Raw genomic sequence first — 26,555 nt, 5'->3', positions numbered from 1 at the left:
AAGGAAACTGGGTGAGGAATGGAAGGTATTTAGGGAAGCAAGGTCTACATGTGCCAGTGAAAGAGAAAAGGGAGGTGTATGAGCATTATTTACCTGAATGGAGTGCAAGTGACTGAAAGATGCACAAGAGATAGCAGCAAGAGGCTGACAGGAAAGAGTTGGGGCTGGAAGAGAAGGCAAACTAAGTTGGGGTGAACAAGTATCAGCAAACTTCAAGAAATGGAAATTGTTTTGGTAGGAGGTTAACAGTGAGAAAAACAAGAAAAACACGAGAACATAAGTGAAGGAGACATATTGGGAAGTGGTATTAGGCAGAATTAAGGCAAAGAGGAGATGGAGAGGTATTATGAAGACTTAAATGACAGGATGGCAGATTTTCTTTTTTTGTTTTTTTTTTGAAAAGGTAGTCTGCAAAGAGACTGTATAGTGAAAAGAAAAGAGGGAACAAAAGCTTTGAGTAAGATAAAGAGTGGCAAAGCAGCTGAAATGGATGGGACTGAAGTTGAATTTCTTGAGAGGGGATGATTGTTATTGATTAATTAGTTTGGACTTTCAAAGGAGCATGATGAGGTGCCTGAGGATTGGAAGAATGCCAGTTTTGTGCCACTGTTAGGAGGCAGGGGAACAGAATTGAATGTCAAATTATAGAGGTACAAGTTTGTTGAGTGTACCTACTAAGTTGTATGAGAAAGTCGTGCCTGAGAGGGTGGTGGTGTCCACAGTGGTCATGATTAGGGACAACAAATGTGGTTTCAAGAGTTTTAGAAAAGTTGTGGTTCAAGGGTTTGTTTCAAAGAATCTGTGCAAGAAATACTTGAAAAAAATCAAATGGCCTTGTATATTGAGTTTATGGATCTGGAGAAAGCATATGATGTATGTAAAACACACCAATGACCATGTGAAAATCCTTGTATATCTGCCACCCTGGCTATCGAAATGTACCTCACCTGTGTACTTATCCTAAGTATGGAAATATCCAGCTCACCCTAACCTCAAGATCTTGTATGATTATTTAGTTCAAAACTATCATGGTCTCCCAGTTCTGTAATATTTGTAATACCACAACTATGTATTTTCAGCCAAATGGCAGCCCACATCTGATAAACCATCATTTATCTATTCTTTTATAATGCTGCTCTGTAGAGGATGTTATAAATATTATAAAACACACCAATGACCATGTAAAAATCCTTGTATATCTGCCACCCTGACTATCTAAGTGTATCTCACCTGTGTACTTATGCTAAGTATGGAAATATCCAGCTCACCCTAACCTTAAGATCTTGTATGATTATTTAACAAATAACTATCATGGCCTCCCAGTTCTGTAATATTTGTAATACCTGAACTATGTATTTTCAGCCAAATGGCAGCCTACATCTAATAAACCATCATTTATCTATTCATTTATAATGACGCTCAGTAAAGGATGTTATAAATATTGAGTGTAGGAGAATAGCTATCAGAAGTAGTGAAAATTATATTAAGACAGTTTGGTATGTGTAAGAGTAACAAAAAAGGTGGTTGAGTGGTTAAAGGTGAAGGTGGGTTTGCAGCAGGGTTGAGTAATGTCATCATGGCTGTTAAATTTGATCATGGACAGTGGGGTGAGAGAGGTGGATGCATGAGTCAAGAGGATGCAGGTATGTAGTCTGTTGGGTTGGGCTGGGCTTGGGATGAGAGCAGTTGTTTACTGATGACACAGCACTGGTGGTTGATTTGAGTAAGAAACTGCAGAAACTAATGTTGAATGTGCAAAAAGAAAAATCTGAGAATAAAATAAATAGAAGCAAGGCTATTAGGCTTAATAGTGACAAGGGACATGTTATATGGAGCATGACTTTGAACAGAGAGAACTTGGAGGCAGTGGAGTGTTTTTGATACTGGGAGCAGATAGTACTGAATGGAGCTCTGTGAGCTGAAGTGACCTATAATGTGGGTGAGGGGGAAAGAGGTCCTTGGTGCACTGGGGAATGTGTGGAAAGGGAAATCACTGTCTTTAATGGCATAGTAGTCCTATCAGTGTTGTATGACCATGAGGCATGGGCCACAGACATAAAAGTAAAGATGGTGGATGTGCTAGAAATTAAATATTTGTGAATTATATGGGTAAGGAAGATTGATCAAATGAGAAATGACAGGGAAAGAGTGAGATCTGGTAGTATGAGGAGTATGTATGAGAGATGAAAAGGGCGTACTGAAACAGTTTGGAAAATGGAGACGATCAATGAGGAAAGGATGACCTAGAGGGTATATGTGTCTGAATTGATGGGAATAAGAGGAAAAACAGGGAGAAGGTGGAAGGATGGAGTGAAAGATGCTTTGAGGGTTTGCGGCCTGAACGTAAAGAAGGGTACAAGGCATACAAGGGATAAAGTGAATAGGAGAGTTATGGTGTAAAGGGTACAACGTGATATCAATGGGATGAACCAGGGTACATGAAGTAGTCAGGGGACACCATGGAGAGGTCTGTGGAGTCTGGCTGTGATAGAATACTATGGTTTTGGCACAATATGCATGACAGCTCAAGAGTGGATTTGAGCAAATAAGGCCATTTCTTCATCCGTTCCTAACACTACCTCTTTAAGAGAGGAAACAGAAGATTGTATAAAAAGTGAATAACAATGGTGGAAGGTAATCAAAGGTAAGTTTAATAATAAAAAAAAAAGGAATCAAGGAATACCAAGACTGATGGTTATGAAATGCAGATACTGCACTGAAAAGATGTATGCTACAATATAACACTGGATTCTAAATAAATTTCTTCACGAGCTACAATAATTAAACTCAAAAATAAATACTAAAAATTTCAGTGGTACATGTATAATGCAGCTGTAACAATCAAAGCAATGTCTTATGCTTGATTTACATTCTGCATAGAATGAAAAGACACAACTAAACTTAAGTTTTCAATCCACATTTACAACAGCTGAAAACTATAACAGCAAGAAAACTGTGATTAACTTACCTTCTTAATGGCATCCTTCCTGATCAACATCTTAGGACAATTCTTTTGCCTAAAATGTCTCATATGGAAAAGGGTCTCAGGTATACGGCTATTATCCAATAATCGACCTGTCCAAAGGAAATTTAATAGTATATTATATGGTACATGGTTAATATCATGGGATATGTACTACTGTACTTGCTTTGTAATGTGGGATATATAAAATACTGTAAACTAGCTAAAGAAAGTATCAGTGCATAACATGTTGGTAGCATTGCAATCTTGTGGAGTTGCCAGCATTGATGAACGGACATATATTTTGTCATGTTCATTCCACACAACTGTACGTACACAAATCGTAGGAATTGATTCGAAAAGCTACATAATCAAAAAACAAAATAGAAGCTGGTAACTGAGTTTGGTAAAGTGTGTGAAAGAAGAAAGTTAAGAGTAAATGTTAATAAGAGCAAGGTTACTAGGTACAGTAGGGTTGAGGGTCAAGTCAATTGGGAAGTAAGTTTGAATGGAGAAAAACTGGAGGAAGTAAAGTGTTTTAGATATCTGGGAGTGGATCTGGCAGCGAATGGAACCATGGAGGCGGAAGTGAATCATAGGGTGGGGGAGGGGGCGAAAGTTCTGGGAGCCTTGAAGAATGTGTGGAAGTCGAGAACATTATCTCGGAAAGCAAAAATGGGTATCTTTGAAGGAATAGTGGTTCCAACAATGTTGTATGGTTGCGAGGCGTCGGCTATGGCTAGAATTGTGCGGAGGAGGGTGGATGTGCTGGAAATGAGATGTTTGAGGACAATATGTGGTGTGAGATGGTTTGATCGAGTAAGTAATGTAAGGGTAAGAGAGATGTGTGGAAATAAAAAGAGTGTGGTTGAGAGAGCAGAAGAGGGTGTTTTGAAATGGTTTGGTCACATGGAGAGAATGAGTGAGGAAAGATTGACCAAGAGGATATATGGGTAAGAGGTGGAGGGAACAAGGGGAAGTGGGAGACCAAATTGGAGGTGGAAAGATGGAGTGAAAAAAATATTGAGTGATCAGGGCCTGAACATGCAGGAGGGTGAAAGGCGTGCAAGGAATAGAGTGAATAGGAATGATGTGGTATACCGGGGTTGACGTGCTGTCAATGGATTGAACCAGGGCATGTGAAGCGTCTGGGGTAAATCATGGAAAGTTCTGTGGGGCCTGGATGTGGAAAGGGAGCTGTGGTTTCAGTGCATTATTACATGACAGCTAGAGACTGAGTGTGAACGAATGGAGCCTTTGTTGTCTTTTCCTAGCGCTACCTCGCACACATGAGGGAGGAGGGGGTTGTTATTCCATGTGTGGCGAGGTGGCAATGGGAATAAATAAAGGCAGATAGTATGAATTATGCACATGTGTATATATGTATATGTCTATGTGTGTATATATATGTGTACATTGAGATGTATAGATATGTATATTTGAGTGTGTGGACGTGTATGTATATATATGTGTATGGGGGTGGGTTGGGCCATTTCTTTCGTCTGTTTCCTTGCACTACCTCGCAAACGCGGGAGACAGCGACAAAGCAAAATAAATAAATAAATAAATAAATATATTATTAATAGATAAATAAATAAATATATATATATATATATATATATATATATTTTATTTTTTTTTTGCTTTGTCGCTGTCTCCCGCGTTTGCAAGGTAGCGCAAGGAAACAGACGAAAGAAATGGCCCAACCCACCCCCATACACATGTATATACATACGTCCACACACGCAAATATACATACCTACACAGCTTTCCATGGTTTACCCCAGACGCTTCACATGCCCTGATTCAATCCACTGACAGCACGTCAACCCCAGTATACCACATCGATCCAATTCACTCTATTCCTTGCCCTCCTTTCACCCTCCTGCATGTTCAGGCCCCGATCACACAAAATCTTTTTCACTCCATCTTTCCACCTCCAATTTGGTCTCCCACTTCTCCTCGTTCCCTCCACCTCCGACACATATATCCTCTTGGTCAATCTTTCCTCACTCATTCTCTCCATGTGCCCAAGCCATTTCAAAACACCCTCTTATGCTCTCTCAACCACGCTCTTTTTATTTCCACACATCTCTCTTACCCTTACGTTACTTACTCGATCAAACCATCTCACACCACACATTGTCCTCAAACATCTCATTTCCAGCACATCCATCCTCCAGCACACAACTCTATCCATAGCCCACGCCTCGCAACCATGCAACATTGTTGGAACCACTATTCCTTCAAACATACCCATTTTTGCTTTCCGAGATAATGCTCTCGACTTCCACACATTCCTCAAAGCTCCCAGAATTTTCGCCCCCTCCCCCACCCTATGATCCACTTCCGCTTCCATGGTTCCATCCGCTGCCAGATCCACTCCCAGATATCTAAAACACTTTACTTCCTCCAGTTTTTCTACATTCAAACTTACCTCCCAATTGACTTGACCCTCAACCCTAATGTACCTAATAACCTTGCTCTTATTCACATTTACTCTTAACTTTCTTCTTTCACACACTTTACCAAACTCAGTCACCAGCTTCTGCAGTTTCTCACATGAATCAGCCACCAGCGCTGTATCATCAGCAAACAACAACTGACTCACTTCCCAAGCTCTCTCATCCCCAACAGACTTCATACTTGCCCCTCTTTCCAAAACTCTTGCATTTACCTCCCTAACAACCCCATCCATAAACAAATTAAACAACCATGGAGACATCACACACCCCTGCCGCAAACCTACATTCACTGAGAACCAATCACTTTCCTCTCTTCCTACACATACACATGCCTTACATCCTCGATAAAAACTTTTCACTGTTTCTAACAACTTGCCTCCCACACCATATATTCTTAACACCTTCCACAGAGCATCTCTATCAACTCTATCATATGCCTTCTCCAGATCCATAAATGCTACATACAAATCCATTTGCTTTTCTAAGTATTTCTCACATACATTCTTCAAAGCAAACACCTGATCCACACATCCTCTACCACTTCTGAAACCACACTGCTCTTCCCCAATCTGATACTCTGTACATGCCTTCACCCTCTCAATCAATTATTATTTTTTTTATTATACTTTGTCGCTGTCTCCCGCGTTTGCGAGGTAGTGCAAGGAAACAGACGAAAAGAAATGGCCCAACCCCCCCCCATACACATGTATATACATACGTCCACACACGCAAATATACATACCTACACAACTTTCCATGGCTTACCCCAGACGCTTCACATGCCTTGATTCAATCCACTGACAGCACGTCAACCCCGGTATACCACATCGCTCCAATTCACTCTATTTCTTGCCCTCCTTACACCCTCCTGCATGTTCAGGCCCCGATCACACAAAATCTTTTTCACTCCATCTTTCCACCTCCAATTTGGTCTCCCTCTTCTCCTCGTTCCCTCCACTTCCGACATATATATCCTCTTGGTCAATCTTTCCTCACTCATTCTCTCCATGTGCCCAAAGCACTTCAAAACACCCTCTTCTGCTCTCTCAACCACGCTCTTTTTATTTCCACACATCTCTCTTACCCTTACGTTACTCACTCGATCAAACCACCTCACACCACACATTGTCCTCAAACATCTCATTTCCAGCACATCCATCCTCCTGCGCACAACTCTATCCATAGCCCACGCCTCGCAAGCATACAACATTGTTGGAACCACTATTCCTTCAAACATACACATTTTTGCTTTCCGAGATAATGTTCTCGACTTCCACACATTCCTCAAGGCCCCCAGAATTTTAGCCCCCTCCCCCACCCTATGATTCACTTCCGATTCCATGGTTCCATCCGCTGCCAGATCCACTCCCAGATATCTAAAACACTTCACTTCCTCCAGTTTTTTTCCATTCAAACTCACCTCCCAATTGACTTGACCCTCAACCCTACTGTACCTAATAACCTTGCTCTTATTCACATTTACTCTTAACTTTCTTCTTCCACACACTTTACCAAACTCAGTCACCAGCTTCTGCAGTTTCTCACATGAATCAGCCACCAGCGCTGTATCATCAGCGAACAAGAACTGACTCACTTCCCAAGCTCTCTCATCCCCAACAGACTTCATACTTGCCCCTCTTTCCAAAACTCTTGCATTCACCTCCCTAACAACCCCATCCATAAACAAATTAAACAACCATGGAGACATCACACACCCCTGCCGCAAACCTACATTCACTGAGAACCAATCACTTTCCTCTCTTCCTACACGTACACATGCCTTACATCCTCGATAAAAACTTTTCACTGCTTCTAACAACTTTCCTCCCACACCATATATTCTTAATACCTTCCACAGAGCATCTCTATCAACTCTATCATATGCCTTCTCCAGATCCATAAATGCTACATACAAATCCATTTGCTTTTCTAAGTATTTCTCACATACATTCTTCAAAGCAAACACCTGATCCACACATCCTCTACCACTTCTGAAACCACACTGCTCTTCCCCAATCTGATGCTCTGTACATGCCTTCACCCTCTCAATCAATACCCTCCCATATAATTTACCAGGAATACTCAACAAACTTATACCTCTGTAATTTGAGCACTCACTCTTATCCCCTTTGCCTTTGTACAATGGCACTATGCACGCATTCCGCCAATCCTCAGGCACCTCACCATGAGTCATACATACATTAAATAACCTTACCAACCAGTCAACAATACAGTCACCCCCTTTTTTAATAAATTCCACTGCAATACCATCCAAACCTGCTGCCTTGCCGGCTTTCATCTTCCGCAAAGCTTTCACTACCTCTTCTCTGTTTACCAAATCATCCTCCCCAACCCTCTCACTTTGCACACCACCTCGACCAAAACACCCTATATCGGCCACTCTATCATCAAACACATTCAACAAACCTTCAAAATACTCACTCCATCTCCTTCTCACATCACCACTACTTGTTATCACCTCCCCATTTGCGCCCTTCACTGAAGTTCCCATTTGCTCCCTTGTCTTACACACTTTATTTACCTCCTTCCAGAACATCTTTTTATTCTCCCTAAAATTTAATGATACTCTCTCACCCCAACTCTCATTTGCCCCTTTTTTCACCTCTTGCACCTTTCTCTTGACCTCCTGTCTCTTTCTTTTATACATCTCCCACTCAATTGCATTTTTTCCCTGCAAAAATCGTCCAAATGCCTCTCTCTTCTCTTTCACTAATACTCTTACTTCTTCATCCCACCACTCACTACCCTTTCTAATCAACCCACCTCCCACTCTTCTCATGCCACAAGCATCTTTTGCGCAATCCATCACTGATTCCCTAAATACATCCCATTCCTCCCCCACTCCCCTTACTTCCATTGTTCTCACCTTTTACCATTCTGTACTCAGTCTCTCCTGGTACTTCCTCACACAGGTCTCCTTCCCAAGCTCACTTACTCTCACCACCCTCTTCACCCCAACATTCACTCTTCTTTTCTGAAAACCCATACAAATCTTCACCTTAGCCTCCACAAGATAATGATCAGACATCCCTCCAGTTGCACCTCTCAGCACATTAACATCCAAAAGTCTCTCTCTCGCACGCCTGTCAATTAACACGTAATCCAATAATGCTCTCTGGCCATCTCTCCTACTTACATAAGTATACTTATGTATATCTCGCTTTTTAAACCAGGTATTCCCAATCATCAGTCCTTTTTCAGCACATAAATCTACAAGCTCTTCACCATTTCCATTTACAACACTGAACACCCCATGTATACCAATTATTCCCTCAACTGCCACATTACTCACCTTTGCATTCAAATCACCCATCACTATAACCCGGTCTCGTGCATCAAAACCACTAACACACTCATTCAGCTGCTCCCAAAACACTTGCCTCTCATGATCTTTCTTCTCATGCCCGGGTGCATATGCACCAATAATCACCCACCTCTCTCCATCAACTTTCAGTTTTACCCATATTAATCGAGAATTTACTTTCTTACATTCTATCACATACTCCCACAACTCCTGTTTCAGGAGTATTGCTACTCCTTCCCTTGCTCTTGTCCTCTCACTAACCCCTGACTTTACTCCCCAGACATTCCCAAACCACTCTTCCCCTTTACCCTTGAGCTTCGTTTCACTCAGAGCCAAAACATCCAGGTTCCTTTCCTCAAACATACTACCTATCTCTCCTTTTTTCACATCTTGGTTACATCCACACACATTTAGGCACCCCACTCTGAGCCTTCGAGGAGGATGAGCACTCCCCGCGTGACTCCTTCTTCTGTTTCCCATTTTAGAAAGTTAATACAAGGAGGGGAGGATCAATACCCTCCCATATAATTTACCAGGAATACTCAACAAACTTATACCTCTGTAATTTGAGCACTCACTCTTATCCCCTTTGCCTTTGTACAATGGCACTATGTACGCATTCCGCCAATCCTCAGGCACCTCACCATGAGTCATACAAACATTAAATAACCTTACCAACCAGTCAATAATACAGTTACCCCCTTTTTTAATAAATTCCACTGCAATACCATCCAAACCTGCTGCCTTGCCGGCTTTCATCTTCCGCAAAGCTTTTACTACCTCTTCTCTGTTTACCAAATCATTTTCCCTAACCCTCTCACTTTGCACACACCTCGACCAAAACACCCTATATCTGCCACTCTATCATCAAACACATTCAACAAACCTTCAAAATACTCACTCCATCTCCTTCTCACATCACCACTACTTGTTATCACCTCCCCATTTGCACCCTTCACTGAAGTTCCCATTTGCTCCCTTGTCTTACGCACTTTATTTACCTCCTTCCAGAACAGCTTTTTATTCTCCCTAAAATTTAATGATACTCTCTCACCCCAACTCTCATTTGCCCTCTTTTTCACCTCTTGCACCTTTCTCTTGACCTCCTGTCTCTTTCTTTTATACATCTCCCACTCAATTGCATTTTTTCCCTGCAAAAATTGTCCAAATGCCTCTCTCTTCTCTTTCACTAATAATCTTACTTCTTCATCCCACCACTCACTACCCTTTCTAATCAACCCACCTCCCACTCTTCTCATGCCACAAGCATCTTTTGCGCAATCCATCACTGATTCCCTAAATACATCCCATTCCTCCCCCACTCCCCTTACTTCCATTGTTCTCACCTTTATCCATTCTGTACTCAGTCTCTCCTGGTACTTCCTCACACAAGTCTCCCTCCCAAGCTCACTTACTCTCACCACCCTCTTCACCCCAACATTCACTCTTCTTTTCTGAAAACCCATACAAATCTTCACCTTAGCCTCCACAAGATAATGATCAGACATCCCTCCAGTTGCACCTCTCAGCACATTATATATATATATATATTTCTTATTCAATTTTACCCATATTAATCGAGAATTTACTTTCTTACATTCTATCACATACTCCCACAACTCCTGTTTCAGGAGTATTGCTACTCCTTCCCTTGCTCTTGTCCTCTCACTAACCCCTGACTTCACTCCCAAGACATTTCCAAACCACTCTTCCCCTTTACCCTTGAGCTTCGTTTCACTCAGAGCCAAAACATCCAGGTTCCTTTCCTCAAACATACTACCTATCTCTCCTTTTTTCACATCTTGGTTACATCCACACACATTTAGGCACCCCACTCTGAGCCTTCGAGGAGGATGAGCACTCCCCGCGTGACTCCTTCTTCTGTTTCCCATTTTAGAAAGTTAATACAAGGAGGGGAGGATTTCCGGCCCCCCGCTCCCGTCCCCTCTAGTCGCTTTCTACGACACGCGAGGAATACGTGGGAAGTATTCTTTCACCCCTATCCCCAGGGAGAGAGGTGGGTGATTATTGGTGCATATGCACCTGGGCATGAGAAGAAAGATCATGAGAGGCAAGTGTTTTGGGAGCAGCTAAATGAGTGTGTTAGCGGTTTTGATGCACGAGACCGGGTTATAGTGATGGGTGATTTGAATGCAAAGGTGAGTAATGTGGCAGTTGAGGGAATAATTGGTGTCCATGGGGTGTTCAGTGTTGTAAATGGAAATGGTGAGGAGCTTGTAGATTTATGTGCTGAAAAGGGACTGATGATTGGGAATACCTGGTTTAAAAAGCGAGATATACATAAGTATACTTATGTAAGTAGGAGAGATGGCCAGAGAGCGTTATTGGATTACGTGTTAATTGACAGGCGTGCGAAAGAGAGACTTTTGGATGTCAGTGTGCTGAGAGGTGCAACTGGAGGGATGTCTGATCATTATCTTGTGGAGGCTAAGGTGAAGATTAGTATGGGTTTTCAGAAAAGAAGAGTGAATGTTGGGGTGAAGAAGGTGGTGAGAGTAAGTGAGCTTGGGAAGGAGACCTGTGTGAGGAATTATCAGGAGAGACTGTGTACAGAATGGAAAAAGGTGAGAACAATGGAAGTAAGGGGAGTGGGGGAGGAATGGGATGTATTTAGGGAATCAGTGATGGATTGCGCAAAAGATGCTTGTGGCATGAGAAGAGTGGGAGGTGGGCTGTTTAGAAAGGGTAGTGAGAGGTGGGATGAAGAAGTAAGAGTATTAGTGAAAGAGAAGAGAGAGGCATTTGGACGATTTTTGCAGGGAAAAAATGCAATTGAGTGGGAGAAGTATAAAAGAAAGAGACAGGAGGTCAAGAGAAAGGTGCAAGAGGTGAAAAAAAGGGCAAATGAGAGTTGGGGTGAGAGACTATCAGTAAATTTTAGGGAGAATAAAAAGATGTTCTGGAAGGAGGTCAATAGGGTGCGTAAGACAAGGGAGCAAATGGGAACTTCAGTGAAGAGCGTAAATGGGGAGGTGATAACAAGTAGTGGTGATGTGGGAAGGAGATGGAATGAGTATTTTGAAGGTTTGTTGAATGTGTCTGATGACAGAGTGGCAGATATAGGGTGTTTGGGTCGAGGTGGTGTGCAAAGTGAGAGGGTTAGGGAAAATGATTTGGTAAACAGAGAAGAGGTAGTAAAAGCTTTGCGGAAGATGAAAGCCGGCAAGGCAGCAGGTTTGGATGGTATTGCAGTGGAATTTATTAAAAAAGGGGGTGACTGTATTGTTGACTGGTTGGTAAGGTTATTTAATGTATGTATGACTCATGGTGAGGTGCCTGAGGACTGGCGGAATGCGTGCATAGTGCCATTGTACAAAGGCAAAGGGGATAAGAGTGAGTGCTCAAATTACAGAGGTATAAGTTTGTTGAGTATTCCTGGTAAATTATATGGGAGGGTATTGATTGAGAGGGTGAAGGCAGGTACAGAGCATCAGATTGGGGAAGAGCAGTGTGGTTTCAGAAGTGGTAGAGGATGTGTGGATCAGGTGTTTGCTTTGAAGAATGTATGTGAGAAATACTTAGAAAAGCAAATGGATTTGTATGTAGCATTTATGGATCTGGAGAAGGCATATGATAGAGTTGATAGAGATGCTCTGTGGAAGCTATTAAGAATATATGGTGTGGGAGGCAAGTTGTTAGAAGCAGTGAAAAGTTTTTATCGAGGATGTAAGGCATGTGTACGTGTAGGAAGAGAGGAAAGTGATTGGTTCTCAGTGAATGTACGGTTTGCGGCAGGGGTGTGTGATGTCTCCATGGTTGTTTAATTTGTTTATGGATGGGGTTGTTAGGGAGGTAAATGCAAGAGTCTTGGAAAGAGGGGCAAGTATGAAGTCTGTTGGGGATGAGAGAGCTTGGGAAGTGAGTCAGTTGTTGTTCGCTGATGATACAGCGCTGGTGGCGGATTCATGTGAGAAACTGCAGAAGCTGGTGACGGAGTTTGGTAAAGTGTGTGGAAGAAGAAAGTTAAGAGTAAATGTGAATAAGAGCAAGGTTATTAGGTACAGTAGGGTTGAGGGTCAAGTCAATTGGGAGGTGAGTTTGAATGGAGAAAAACTGGAGGAAGTGAAGTGTTTTAGATATCTGGGAGTGGATCTGTCAGCGGATGGAACCATGGAAGCGGAAGTGGATCATAGGGTGGGGGAGGGGGCGAAAATTTTGGGAGACTTGAAAAATGTGTGGAAGTCGAGAACATTATCTCGGAAAGCAAAAATGGGTATGTTTGAAGGAATAGTGGTTCCAACAATGTTGTATGGTTGCGAGGCGTGGGCTATGGATAGAGTTGTGCGCAGGAGGATGGATGTGCTGGAAATGAGATGTTTGAGGACAATGTGTGGTGTGAGGTGGTTTGATCGAGTAAGTAACGTAAGGGTAAGAGAGATGTGTGGAAATAAAAAGAGCGTGGTTGAGAGAGCAGAAGAGGGTGTTTTGAAATGGTTTGGGCACATGGAGAGAATGAGTGAGGAAAGATTGACCAAGAGGATATATGTGTCGGAGGTGGAGGGAACGAGGAGAAGAGGGAGACCAAATTGGAGGTGGAAAGATGGAGTGAAAAGGATTTTGTGTGATCGGGGCCTGAACATGCAGGAGGGTGAAAGGAGGGCAAGGAATAGAGTGAATTGGAGCGATGTGGTATACAGGGGTTGACGTGCTGTCAGTGGATTGAATCAAGGCATGTGAAGCGCCCGGGGTAAACCATGGAAAGCTGTGTAGGTATGTATATTTGCGTGTGTGGGCGTGTGTATGTACATGTGTATGGGGGGGGTTGGGCCATTTCTTTCGCCTGTTTCCTTGCGCTACCTCGCAACCGCGGGAGACAGCGACGAGGTATAAAAAAAAAAAAAAAAAAAAAAATCTTATTATTATTATTTTGCTTTGTTGCTGTCTCCCGCATTTGCGAGGTAGCGCAAGGAAACAGACGAAAGAAATGGCCCAACCCACCCCCATACACATGTATATACATACACATCCACACACGCAAATATACATACCCATACATCTCAATGTACACATATATATACACACACAGACACATACATATATACACATGCACACAATTCACACTTTCTGCCTTTACTCATTCCCATCGCCACCTCGCCATACATGGAATAACATCCCCCTTCCCCCTCATATGTGCGAGGTAGCGCTAGGAAAGGACAACAAAGGCCCCATTCGTTCACACTCAGTCTCTAGCTGTCATGCAATAATGCCTGAAACCACAGCTCCCTTTCCACATCCAGGCCCCATAGAGCTTTCCATAGTTTACCCCAGACGCTTCACATGCCCTGATTCAATCCATTGACAGCACATCGACCCCGGTATACCACATCGATCCAATTCACTCTATTCCTTGCATGCCTTTCACCCTCCTGCATGTTCAGGCCCCAATCACTCAAAATCTTTTTCACTCCATCTTTCCACCTCCAATTTGGTGTCCCACTTCTCCTCGTTCCCTCCACCTCCGACACATATATCCTCTTGGTCAATCTTTCCTCACTCATTCTCTCCATGTGCCCAAACCATTTCAAAACACCCTCTTCTGCTCTCTCAACCATGCTCTTTTTATTTCCACACATCTCTCTTACCCTTACATTACTTACTCGATCAAACCACCTCACACCACATATTGTCCTCAAACATCTCATTTCCAGCACATCCACCTTCCTGCGCATAACTCTATCCACAGCCCACGCCTCACAACCATAAAACATTGTTGGAACCACTATTCCTTCAAACATACCTATTTTTGCTTTCCGAGATAATGTTCTCGACTTCCACACATTCTTCAAGGCTCCCAGGATTTTCGCCCCCTCCCACACCCTATGATTCACTTCTGCTTCCATGGTTCCATCCACTGCCAGATCCACTCCCAGATATCTAAAACACTTTACTTCCTCCAGTTTTTCTCCATTCAAACTTACCTCCCAATTGACTTGACCCTCAACCCTACTGTACCTAATAACCTTGCTCTTATTCACATTTACTCTTAACTTTCTTCTTTCACACACTTTACCAAACTCAGTCACCAGCTTCTGCAGTTTCTCACATGAATCAGCCACCAGTGCTGTATCATCAGCGAACAACAACTGACTCACTTCCCAAGCTCTCTCATCCCCAACAGACTGCATACTTGCCCCTCTTTCCAAAACTCTTGCATTCACCTCCCTAACAACCCCATCCATAAACAAATTAAACAACCATGGAGACATCACACAATCCTGCCGCAAACCTACATTCACTGAGAACCAATGACTTTCCTCTCTTCCTACACATACACATGCCTTACATCCTCGATAAAAACTTTTCACTGCTTCTAACAACTTGCCTTCCACACCATATATTCTTAGTACATTCCACGGAGCATCTCTATCAACTCTATCATATGCCTTCTCCAGATCCATAAATGCTACATACAAATCCATTTGCTTTTCTAAGTATTTCTCACATACATTCTTGAAAGCAAACACCTGATCCACATATATATATATATATATATATATATATATATTCTATTTTCTATTTATTTATTTTGCTTTGTTGCTATCTCCCGCGTTAGCGAGGTAGCGCAAGGAAAAAGACGAAAGAATGGCCCAACCCACCCATATACACATGTATATACATACACATCCACACCCGCAGGTATACATACCTATACATCTCAATGTATACATATACATATACACACACAGACATATACATATATACCCATGTGCATAATTCATACGTATTTTTCTGCCTTTATTCATTCCCATCACCACCCAGCCACTCATGGTATAACATCACCCTCCCCCCTCATGTGTGCTGGGTAGCGCTAGGAAAAGGACAACAAAGGCCACATTCGTTCACACTCAGTCTCTAGCTGTCATGTAATAATGCACTGATACCACAGCTCCCTTTCCACATCCAGACCCCACAGAACTTTCCATGGTTTACCCCAGACGCTTCACATATCCAGGTTCAATCCACTGACAGCACGTCGACCCCAGTATACCACATCGTTCCAATTCACTCTATTCCTTGCACGCCTTTCACCCTCCTGCATGTTCAGGCCCCGATCACTCAAAATCTTTTTCACTCCATCCTTCCACCTCCAATTTGGTCTCCCACTTCTCGTTCCCTCCACCTCTGACACATATATCCTCTTGGTCAATCTTTCCTAACTCATTCTCTCCATGTGACCAAATCATTTCAAAACACCCTGTTCTGCTCTCTCAACCACAGCTCTTTTTATTTCCACACATCTCTCTTACCCTTACATTACTTACTCGATCAAACCACCTCACACCACATATTGTCCTCAAACATCTCATTTCCAGCACATCCACCTTCCTGCGCATAACTCTATCCACAGCCCACGCCTCACAACCATAAAACATTGTTGGAACCACTATTCCTTCAAACATACCTATTTTTGCTTTCCGAGATAATGTTCTCGACTTCCACACATTCTTCAAGGCTCCCAGGATTTTCGCCCCCTCCCACACCCTATGATTCACTTCTGCTTCCATGGTTCCATCCACTGCCAGATCCACTCCCAGATATCTAAAACACTTTACTTCCTCCAGTTTTTCTCCATTCAAACTTACCTCCCAATTGACTTGACCCTCACCCCTACTGTACCTAATAACCTTGCTCTTATTCACATTTACTCTTAACTTTCTTCTTTCACACACTTTACCAAACTCAGTCACCAGCTTCTGCAGTTTCTCATATGAATCAGCCACCAGTGCTGTATCATCAGCGAACAACAACTGACTCACTTCCCAAGCTCTCTCATCCCCAACAGACTGCATACTTGCCCCTCTTTCCAAAACTCTTGCATTCACCTCCCTAACAACCCCATCCATAAACAAATTAAACAACCATGGAGACATCACACAATCCTGCCGCAAACCTACATTCACTGAGAACCAATGACTTTCCTCTCTTCCTACACATACACATGCCTTACATCCTCGATAAAAACTTTTCACTGCTTCTAACAACTTGCCTTCCACACCATATATTCTTAGTACATTCCACGGAGCATCTCTATCAACTCTATCATATGCCTTCTCCAGATCCATAAATGCTACATACAAATCCATTTGCTTTTCTAAGTATTTCTCACATACATTCTTGAAAGCAAACACCTGATCCACATATATATATATATATATATATATATATATTCTATTTTCTATTTATTTATTTTGCTTTGTTGCTATCTCCCGCGTTAGCGAGGTAGCGCAAGGAAAAAGACGAAAGAATGGCCCAACCCACCCATATACACATGTATATACATACACATCCACACCCGCAGGTATACATACCTATACATCTCAATGTATACATATACATATACACACACAGACATATACATATATACCCATGTGCATAATTCATACGTATTTTTCTGCCTTTATTCATTCCCATCACCACCCAGCCACTCATGGTATAACAACACCCTCCCCCCTCATGTGTGCTGGGTAGCGCTAGGAAAAGACAACAAAGGCCACATTCGTTCACACTCAGTCTCTAGCTGTCATGTAATAATGCACTGATACCACAGCTCCCTTTCCACATCCAGACCCCACAGAACTTTCCATGGTTTACCCCAGACGCTTCACATATCCAGGTTCAATCCACTGACAGCACGTCGACCCCAGTATACCACATCGTTCCAATTCACTCTATTCCTTGCACGCCTTTCACCCTCCTGCATGTTCAGGCCCCGATCACTCAAAATCTTTTTCACTCCATCCTTCCACCTCCAATTTGGTCTCCCACTTCTCGTTCCCTCCACCTCTGACACATATATCCTCTTGGTCAATCTTTCCTAACTCATTCTCTCCATGTGACCAAATCATTTCAAAACACCCTGTTCTGCTCTCTCAACCACACTCTTTTTATTACCACACATCTCTCTTACCCTTACATTACTTACTCGATCAAACCACCTCACACCACATATTGTCCTCAAACATCACATTTCAAGCACATCCACCCTACTCGGCACAACTCTATCCATAGCCCACACCTCACAACCATACAACATTGTTGGAACCACTATTCCTTCAAACATACCCATTTTTGCTTTCCGAGATAATGTTCTCGACTTCCAAACATTCTTCAAGGCTCCCAGAAATTTCGCCCCCTCCCCCACACTATGATTCACTTTCACTTCCATGGTTCCATCCACTGTCAAATCCACTCCCAGATATCTAAAACACTTCACTTGCTCCAGTTTTTCTCCATTCAAACTTACCTCCCAATTGACTTGACCCTTAACCCTACTGTACCTAATAACCTTGCTCTTATTCACATTTACTCTTAACTTTCTTCTTTCACACACTTTACCAAACTCAGTCACCAGCTTCTGCAGTTTCTCACATGAATCAGCCACCAGCGCTTTATCATCAACGAACAACAACTGACTCACTTCCCAAGCTCTCTCATCCACAACAGACTGCATACTTGCCCCTCTTTCCAAAACTCTTGCATTCACCTCCCTAACAACCCCATCCATAAACAAATTAAACAACCATGGAGACATCACACAACCCTGCCGCAAACCTACATTCACTAAGAACCAATCACTTTCCTCTCTTCCTACACGTACACATGCCTTACATCCTCGATAAAAACCTTTCACTGCTTCTAACAACTTGCCTTCCACACCATATATCCTTAATACCTTCCACAGAGCATCTCTATCAACTCTATCATATGCCTTCTCCAGATCCATAAATGCTACATACAAATCCATTTGCTTTTCTAAGTATTTCTCACATACATTCTTCAAAGCAAACACCTGATCCACACATCCTCTACCACTTCTGAAACCACACTGCTCTTTCCAAATCTGATGCTCTGTACATGCCTTCACCCCTCTCAATCAATACCCTCCTATATAATTCACCAGGAATACTCAACAAACTTATACCTCTGTAATTTTAGCACTCACTCTTATCCCCTTTGCCTTTGTACAATGGCACTATGCAAGCACTCCGCAAATCCTCAGGCACCTCACCATGAATCATACATACATTAAATACCCTTACCAACCAGTCAACAATACAGTCACCCCCTTTTTTAATAAATTCCAATGCAATACCATCCAAACCCCTGGGGATATGGAAGTAAGAACACTTCCCACGTATTCCCTGCGTGTCATAGAAGGCAACTAAAAGGGAAAGGAGCGGGAGGACTGGAAATCCTCCCATGTTTTTTTTTTTTTTTTTTTTTTTCCAAAAGAAGAAACAGAGAAGGGGGCTAGGTGAGGACATTCCCTCAAAGGCCCAGTCCTCTGTTCTTAACGCTACCTCGCTAATGCGGGAAATGGCAAATAGTATGAAAGAAAGAAAGATATATATATAAAGGGTAAAGGGGAAGTGTGGTTTGGGAATGTCTTATAAGTAAAGCTAGGGGTTAGTGTGAGGACAAGAGCAAGGGAAGGAGTAGCACTACTCCTGAAACAGGAGTGGTGGGAGCATGTGATTGAGGGTAAGAAAGCAAACTCTAGATTGGTATGGGTAAAACTGAAAGTGGATGGAGAGACATGGGTGATTATTGGTGCATATGCACCTGGGCATGAGAAGAAAGACCATGAGAGGCAAGTGTTTTGGGAGCAGCTGAGTGAGTGTGTTAGTAGTTTTGATGCACGAGACCGGGTTATAGCGATGGGTGATTTGAATGCAAAGGTAAGTAATGTGGCAGTTGAGGGAATAATTGGAGTACATGGGGTGTTCAGTGTTGGAAATGGTGAAGAGCTTGTAGATTTATGTGCAGAAAAAGGACTGGAGATTGGGAATGCCTGGTTTAAAAAGAGAGATATACATAAGTATATGTATCTAAGTAGGAGGTAAATACAGTGCGTAAGACAAGGGGGACAAATGGGAACATCAGTGAAGGGGGCTAATGGGGAGATGATAACAAGTAGTGGTGATGTGAGAAGGAGATGGAGTGAGTATTTTGAAGGTTTGTTGAATGTATTTGATGATTGAGTGGCAGATATAGGTTGTTTTGGTTGAGGTGGTGTGCAAAGTGAGCAGGTTAGGGAGAATGATTTGGTAAACAGAGAAGAGGTAGTAAAAGCTTTGCGGAAGATGAAAGCCGGCAAGGCAGTGGGTTTGGGTGGTATTGCAGTGGAATTTATTAAAAAAGGGAGTGACTGTATTGTTGACTGGTTGGTAAGGTTATCTAATGTATGTATGACTCATGGTGAGGTGCCTGAGGACTGGTGGAATGCTTGCATAGTGCCATTGTACAAAGGCAAAGGTAATTTGAGTGAGTGCTCAAATTACAGAGGTATAAGTTTGTTGAGTATTCCTGGTAAATTATATGGGAGGGTATTGATTGAGAGGGTGAAGGCATGTACAGAGCATCAGATTGGGGAAGAGCAGTGTGGTTTCAGAAGTGGTAGAGGATGTGTGGATCAGGTGTTTGCTTTGAAGAATGTATGTGAGAAATACTTAGAAAAGCAAATGGATTTGTATGTAGCATTTATGGATCTGGAGAAGGCATATGATAGAGTTGATAGAGATGCTCTGTGGAAGCTATTAAGAATATATGGTGTGGGAGGCAAGTTGTTAGAAGCAGTGAAAAGTTTTTATCGAGGATGTAAGGCATGTGTACGTGTAGGAAGAGAGGAAAGTGATTGGTTCTCATTGAATGTAGGTTTGCGGAAGGGGTGTGTGATGTCTCCATGGTTGTTTAATTTGTTTATGGATGGAGTTGTTAGGGAGGTGAATGCAAGAGTTTTGGAAAGAGGGGCAAGTATGAAGTCTGTTGGGGATGAGAGAGCTTGGGAAGTGAGTCAGTTCTTGTTCGCTGATGATACAGCGCTGGTGGCTGATTCATGTGAGAAACTGCAGAAGCTGGTGACTGAGTTTGGTAAAGTGTGTGGAAGAAGAAAGTTAAGAGTAAATGTGAATAAGAGCAAGGTTATTAGGTACAGTAGGGTTGAGGGTCAAGTCAATTGGGAGGTGAGTTTGAATGGAGAAAAACTGGAGGAAGTGAAGTGTTTTAGATATCTGGGAGTGGAGCTGGCAGCGGATGGAACCATGGAAGCGGAAGTGGATCATAGGGTGGGGAAGGGGGCGAAAATTCTGGGAGCCTTGAAGAATGTGTGGAAGTCAAGAACATTATCTCGGAAAGCAAAAATGGGTATGTTTGAAGGAATAGTGGTTCCAACAATGTTGTATGATTGCGAGGCGTGGGCTATGGATAGAGTTGTGCGCAGGAGGATGGATGTGCTGGATATGAGATGTTTGAGGACAATGTGTGGTGTGAGGTGGTTTGATCGAGTAAGTAACGTAAGGGTAAGAGAGATATGTGGAAATAAAAAGAGCGTGGTTGAGAGAGCAGAAGAGGGTGTTGATTGAGAGGGTGAAGGCATGTACAGAGCATCAGATTGGGGAAGAGCAGTGTGGTTTCAGAAGTGGTAGAGGATGTGTGGATCAGGTGTTTGCTTTGAAGAATGTATGTGAGAAATACTTAGAAAAGCAAATGGATTTGTATGTAGCATTTATGGATCTGGAGAAGGCATATGATAGAGTTGATAGAGATGCTCTGTGGAAGCTATTAAGAATATATGGTGTGGGAGGAAAGTTGTTAGAAGCAGTGAAAAGTTTTTATCGAGGATGTAAGGCATGTGTACGTGTAGGAAGAGAGGAAAGTGATTGGTTCTCAGTGAATGTAGGTTTGCGGCAGGGGTGTGTGATGTCTCCATGGTTGTTTAATTTGTTTATGGATGGGGTTGTTAGGGAGGTGAATGCAAGAGTTTTGGAAAGAGGGGCAAGTATGAAGTCTGTTGGGGATGAGAGAGCTTGGGAAGTGAGTCAGTTGTTGTTCGCTGATGATACAGCGCTGGTGGCTGATTCATGTGAGAAACTGCAGAAGCTGGTGACTGAGTTTGGTAAAGTGTGTGAAAGAAGAAAGTTAAGAGTAAATGTGAATAAGAGCAAGGTTATTAGGTACAGTAGGGTTGAGGGTCAAGTCAATTGGGAGGTGAGTTTGAATGGAGAAAAACTGGAGGAAGTAAAGTGTTTTAGATATCTGGGAGTGGATCTGGCAGCGGATGGAACCATGGAAGCGGAAGTGGATCATAGGATGGGGGAGGGGGCGAAAATTCTGGGAGCCTTGAAGAATGTGTGGAAGTTGAGAACATTATCTCGGAAAGCAAAAATGGGTATGTTTGAAGGAATAGTGGTTCCAACAATGTTGTATGGTTGCGAGGCGTGGGCTATGGATAGAGTGGTGCGCAGGAGGATGGATGTGCTGGAAATGAGATGTTTGAGGACAATGTGTGGTGTGAGGTGGTTTGATCGAGTAAGTAACGTAAGGGTAAGAGAGATATGTGGAAATAAAAAGAGCGTGGTTGAGAGAGCAGAGGAGGGTGTTTTGAAATGGTTTGGGCACATGGAGAGAATGAGTGAGGAAAGATTGACCAAGAGGATATATGTGTCGGAGGTGGAGGGAACGAGGAGAAGAGGGAGACCAAATTGGAGGTGGAAAGATGGAGTGAAAAAGATTTTGTGTGATCGGGGCCTGAACATGCAGGAGGGTGAAAGGAGGGCAAGGAATAGAGTGAATTGGAGCGATGTGGTATACCGGGGTTGACGTGCTGTCAGTGGATTGAATCAGGGCATGTGAAGCGTCTGGGGTAAACCATGGAAAGCTATGTAGGTATGTATATTTGCGCGTGTGGACGTATGTATATACATGTGTATGGGGGTGGGTTGGGCCATTTCTTTCGTCTGTTTCCTTGCGCTACCTCGCAAACGCGGGAGACTGGCAAAAAAAAAAAAAAAAAAAAAAAAAAAAAAAAAAAAAAAAAAAAGGCGTGGTTGAGAGAGCAGAAGAGGGTGTTTTGAAATGGTTTGGGCACATGGAGAGAATGAGTGAGGAAAGATCGACCAAGAGGATATATGTGTCGGAGGTGGAGGGAACGAGGAGAAGAGGGAGACCAAATTGGAGGTGGAAAGATGGAGTGAAAAAGATTTTGTGTGATCGGGGCCTGAACATGCAGGAGGGTGAAAGGAGGGCAAGGAATAGAGTGAATTGGAGCGATGTGGTATACCAGGGTTGACGTGCTGTCAGTGGATTGAATCAAGGCATGTGAAGCTTCTGGGGTAAACCATGGAAAGCTGTGTAGGTATGTATATTTGCGTGTGTGGACGTATGTATATACATGTGTATGGGGGTGGGTTGGGCCATTTCTTTCGTCTGTTTCCTTGCACTACCTTGCAAACGCGGGAGACAGCGACAAAAAAAAAAAAAAAAAAAAAAAAAAAAAAAAAGTTTGTTGAGTATTCCTGGTAAAGTATATGGGAGGGTATTGATTGAGAGGATGAAGGAATGTACAAAGCATCAGATTGGGGAAGAGCAGCGTGCTTTCAGAAGTGGTAGAGGATGTGCGGATCAGGTGTTTCCTTTGAAGAATGTATGTGAGAAATACTTAGAAAAGCAAATGGATTTGTATGTAGCATTTATGGATCTGGAGAAGGCATTTGATAGAGTTGGTAGGGATGCTCTGTGGAAGGTAAGTTGTTAGAAGCAGTGAAAAGTTTTTATCAACGATGTAAGGCATGTGTATGTGTCAGAGGAGAGGAGGCTGATTGGTTCTCAGTGAATGTTGGTTTGCGGCAGATATCTAAAACACATCACTTCCTCCAGTTTTTCTCCATTCAAACGTACCTCCCAATTGACTCGTCCCTCAACCCTACTGTACCTAATAACCTTGCTCTTATTCACATTCACTCTCAGCTTTCTTCTTTCACACACTTTACCAAACTCAGTCACCAGCCTATGTAGTTTTTCACCCAAATCAACCACTAGCGCTGTATTATCAGCGAAAAACAACTGACTCACTTCCCAAGCTCTCTTATCCACAACAGACTGCATACTTGCCCTCTCTCCAAAAACTCTTGCATTCACCTCCCTAACAACCCCATCCATAAGCAAATTAAACCACCATTGAAACATCATGCACCCCTGCCGCAAACCAACATTCACTGAGAACCAATAACGTTCCTCTCTTCCTACTTGTACACATGCCTTACAACCTAGATAAACTTTTCACTGCTTCTAGCAACTTTTCTCCCACACCATATATTCTTAATATCTTCCACAGAGCATCTCTTTCAACTCTTATCATATTCCTTTTCCAGATCCATAAATGCTACATACAAATCCACTTATTTCTCTAAGTACTTCTCACATACATTCTTCAAAGCAAACATCTAATCCACACATCCTCTACGATTTCTGAAACCACACTACTCTTCCCCAATATGATGCTCTGTACATGCCTTCACCCTCTCAATCAATACCTTCCCACATAATTTTCCAGGAATACTCAACAAACTTCTACCTCTGAATCTGAGCACTCACCTTTATCCCCTTTGCCTTTGTACAATGGCACTATGCATGCATTCCGCCAGTCCCCAGGCACTTCACCATGAGCCATACATACATTGAATATCCTCACCAACCAGTCAACAACACAGTCACCGCCTTTTTTAATAAATTCCAATGCAATACCATCCAAACCCGCTGCCTTGCCAGCTTTCAACTTCCACAAAGCTTTCACTGGCTCTTCTTCTCTATTTACCAAATCATCCTCCCCAACCCTCTCACTTTGCACACCAACTCAACCAAAACGCCCTATATCTGCCAATCTATCATCTAACACATTCAACAAACCTTCAAAATACTCACTCCATCTCCTTCTCACATTACCACTAATTGTTATTACCTCCCCATTTGCCCCCTTCACTGATATTCCCATTAGTTCTCTTGTCTTATGCACTTTATTTACCTCCTTCCAAACCATCTTTTTATTCTCCCTAGAATTCAGTGATTCTCTCCCCAACTCTCATTTGCCCTCTTTTTCATCTGTTGCACCTTTCTCTTGACCTCCTGTCTCTTTCTTTTATACATCTCCCACTCATTTGCACTATTGCCCTGCAAAATTCGTCCAAATGCCTCTCTCTTCTCTATCACTAATAATCTTACTTCTTCATCCCACCATTCACTACCCTTTCTAATTTGCCCACCTCCCACACTTCTCATGCCACAAGCATCTTTTGCACATGCTGTCACTGCTTCCCTAAATACATTCCATTCCTCCCCCGCTCCCCTTACGTCTTTTCCTCTCACCTTTTTCCATTCTGCACTCAGTCTCTCCTGGTACTTCCTCACACAAGTCTCCTTCCCAAGCTCAATTACTCTCATCACTCTCTTCACCCCAACATTCTCTCTTCTTTTCTGAAAACCTATACAAATTTTCACCTTCACCTCCAAAAGATAATGATCTCATATACCTCCAGTTGCACCTCTCAGCACATTAACATCCAAAAGTCTTTCTTTCTACAAGCTCTTCACCATTTCCATTTACAACACTGAACACCCTTTGTACACCAATTATTCCCTCAACTGCCACATTACTCACCTTTGCATTCAAATCACCCATCATTATAACCCGGTCTCGTGCATCAAAACTGCCAACATGCTCACTCAGCTGCTTTCAAAACACTTGCCTCTCATGATCTTTCTTCTCATGCCCAGGTGCAAAGGCACCAATAATCACCCATCTCTCTCCAACCACCTTCAGTTTTACCCTTATCAATCTAGAGTTTACTTTCTTACTTTCTACCACATGCTCCCACAACTCTTATTTCAGCAGTAGTGCTACTCCCTCCTTTGCTCTTGTCCTCTCACCAACCCCTGACTTTACTCCCAAAACATTCCCAAACCACTCTTCCACTTTACTCTTGAGCTTCGTTTCACTCAGAGCCAAAACATCCAGGGTCCTTCCCTCAGACTTACTATCTCTCTTTTTTTTCTCACATTTAGACACCCCAATCTGAGCCTTCGAGGAGGATGAGCACTCCCCATGTGACTCCTCCTTCTCTTTCCCCTTTTAGAACATTAAAATACAAGGAGGGGAGGGTTTCTAACCCCCCATTCCGTCCTCTTTAGTCACCTTCGACGACACGCGGGAAATGCGTGGGAAGTATTCTTTCTCCCCTATCCGCAGGGATATTTCATTTATATATTTATTATACTTTGTTGCCGTCTCCTGCATTAGCGAGGTAGCACAAGGAAACAGATGAAAGAACGCTCTAACCCACCCACATACACATGTATGTACATACACGTCCACACACGTATATATACAAATCTATTCATCTCAATGTATACATATATATACATACACAGACATATACATATATACAATTGTACATAATTCATAGTCTGCCCTTATTAATTCCCATCACCACCCCACTACACTTGAAATGACAACCCCCCCCCCCCAAATGTGCATGAGGTAGCACTAGGAAAAGACAACAAAGGCCACACTCATTCACACTCAGTCTCTAGCTGTCATGTATAATGCACCAAAACCACAGCTCCCTTTCCACATCCAAGCCCAAAAAAACTTTCCATGGTTTACCCCCAGACACTTCACATGTCCTGGTTCAATCCACTGACAGCACGTCAACCCCAGTATACCACATCATTCCAATTCACTCTATTTCTTGCACGCCTTTCACCCTCCTGCATGTTCAGGCCCCGATCACTCAAAATCTTTTTCACGCCATCTTTCCCCCTCCAATTTGGTCTCCCAATTCTCCTCATTCCATCCACCTCTGACACATATATCCTCTCCTTTCCATGGTTTACCTCAGACATTTCACACGCCCTTGTTCAGTCAACTGACAGTCTCTAGCTCTTATGTGTAATGCACTGAAACCACAACTCCCTATCCACATCCAGGGCCCAAGACATTTCACACACC

The 26,555-nt window shown here is 42.7% G+C and overlaps 1 protein-coding gene across 1 annotated transcript in view; it reads right to left on the bottom strand.

Moving 5' to 3' along the window:
• The window catches only part of LOC139750367 (uncharacterized), a 146,237-nt gene that overhangs the window by 37,366 nt on the left and 82,316 nt on the right, over positions 1–26,555 (bottom strand). The window contains exon 5 of the mRNA XM_071665086.1: positions 2,969–3,075. Coding sequence (XP_071521187.1) covers positions 2,969–3,075 — 107 coding nt within the window. The remainder of the gene's footprint in view (positions 1–2,968; positions 3,076–26,555) is intronic.

Source organism: Panulirus ornatus, chromosome 9 (genome assembly GCF_036320965.1).
Source record: "Panulirus ornatus isolate Po-2019 chromosome 9, ASM3632096v1, whole genome shotgun sequence".
In the NCBI taxonomy this organism is placed as follows: domain Eukaryota; kingdom Metazoa; phylum Arthropoda; class Malacostraca; order Decapoda; family Palinuridae; genus Panulirus; species Panulirus ornatus.
Note: the sequence above shows the minus strand (reverse complement) of the source record. Positions and strands in the feature narration are given on the sequence as shown.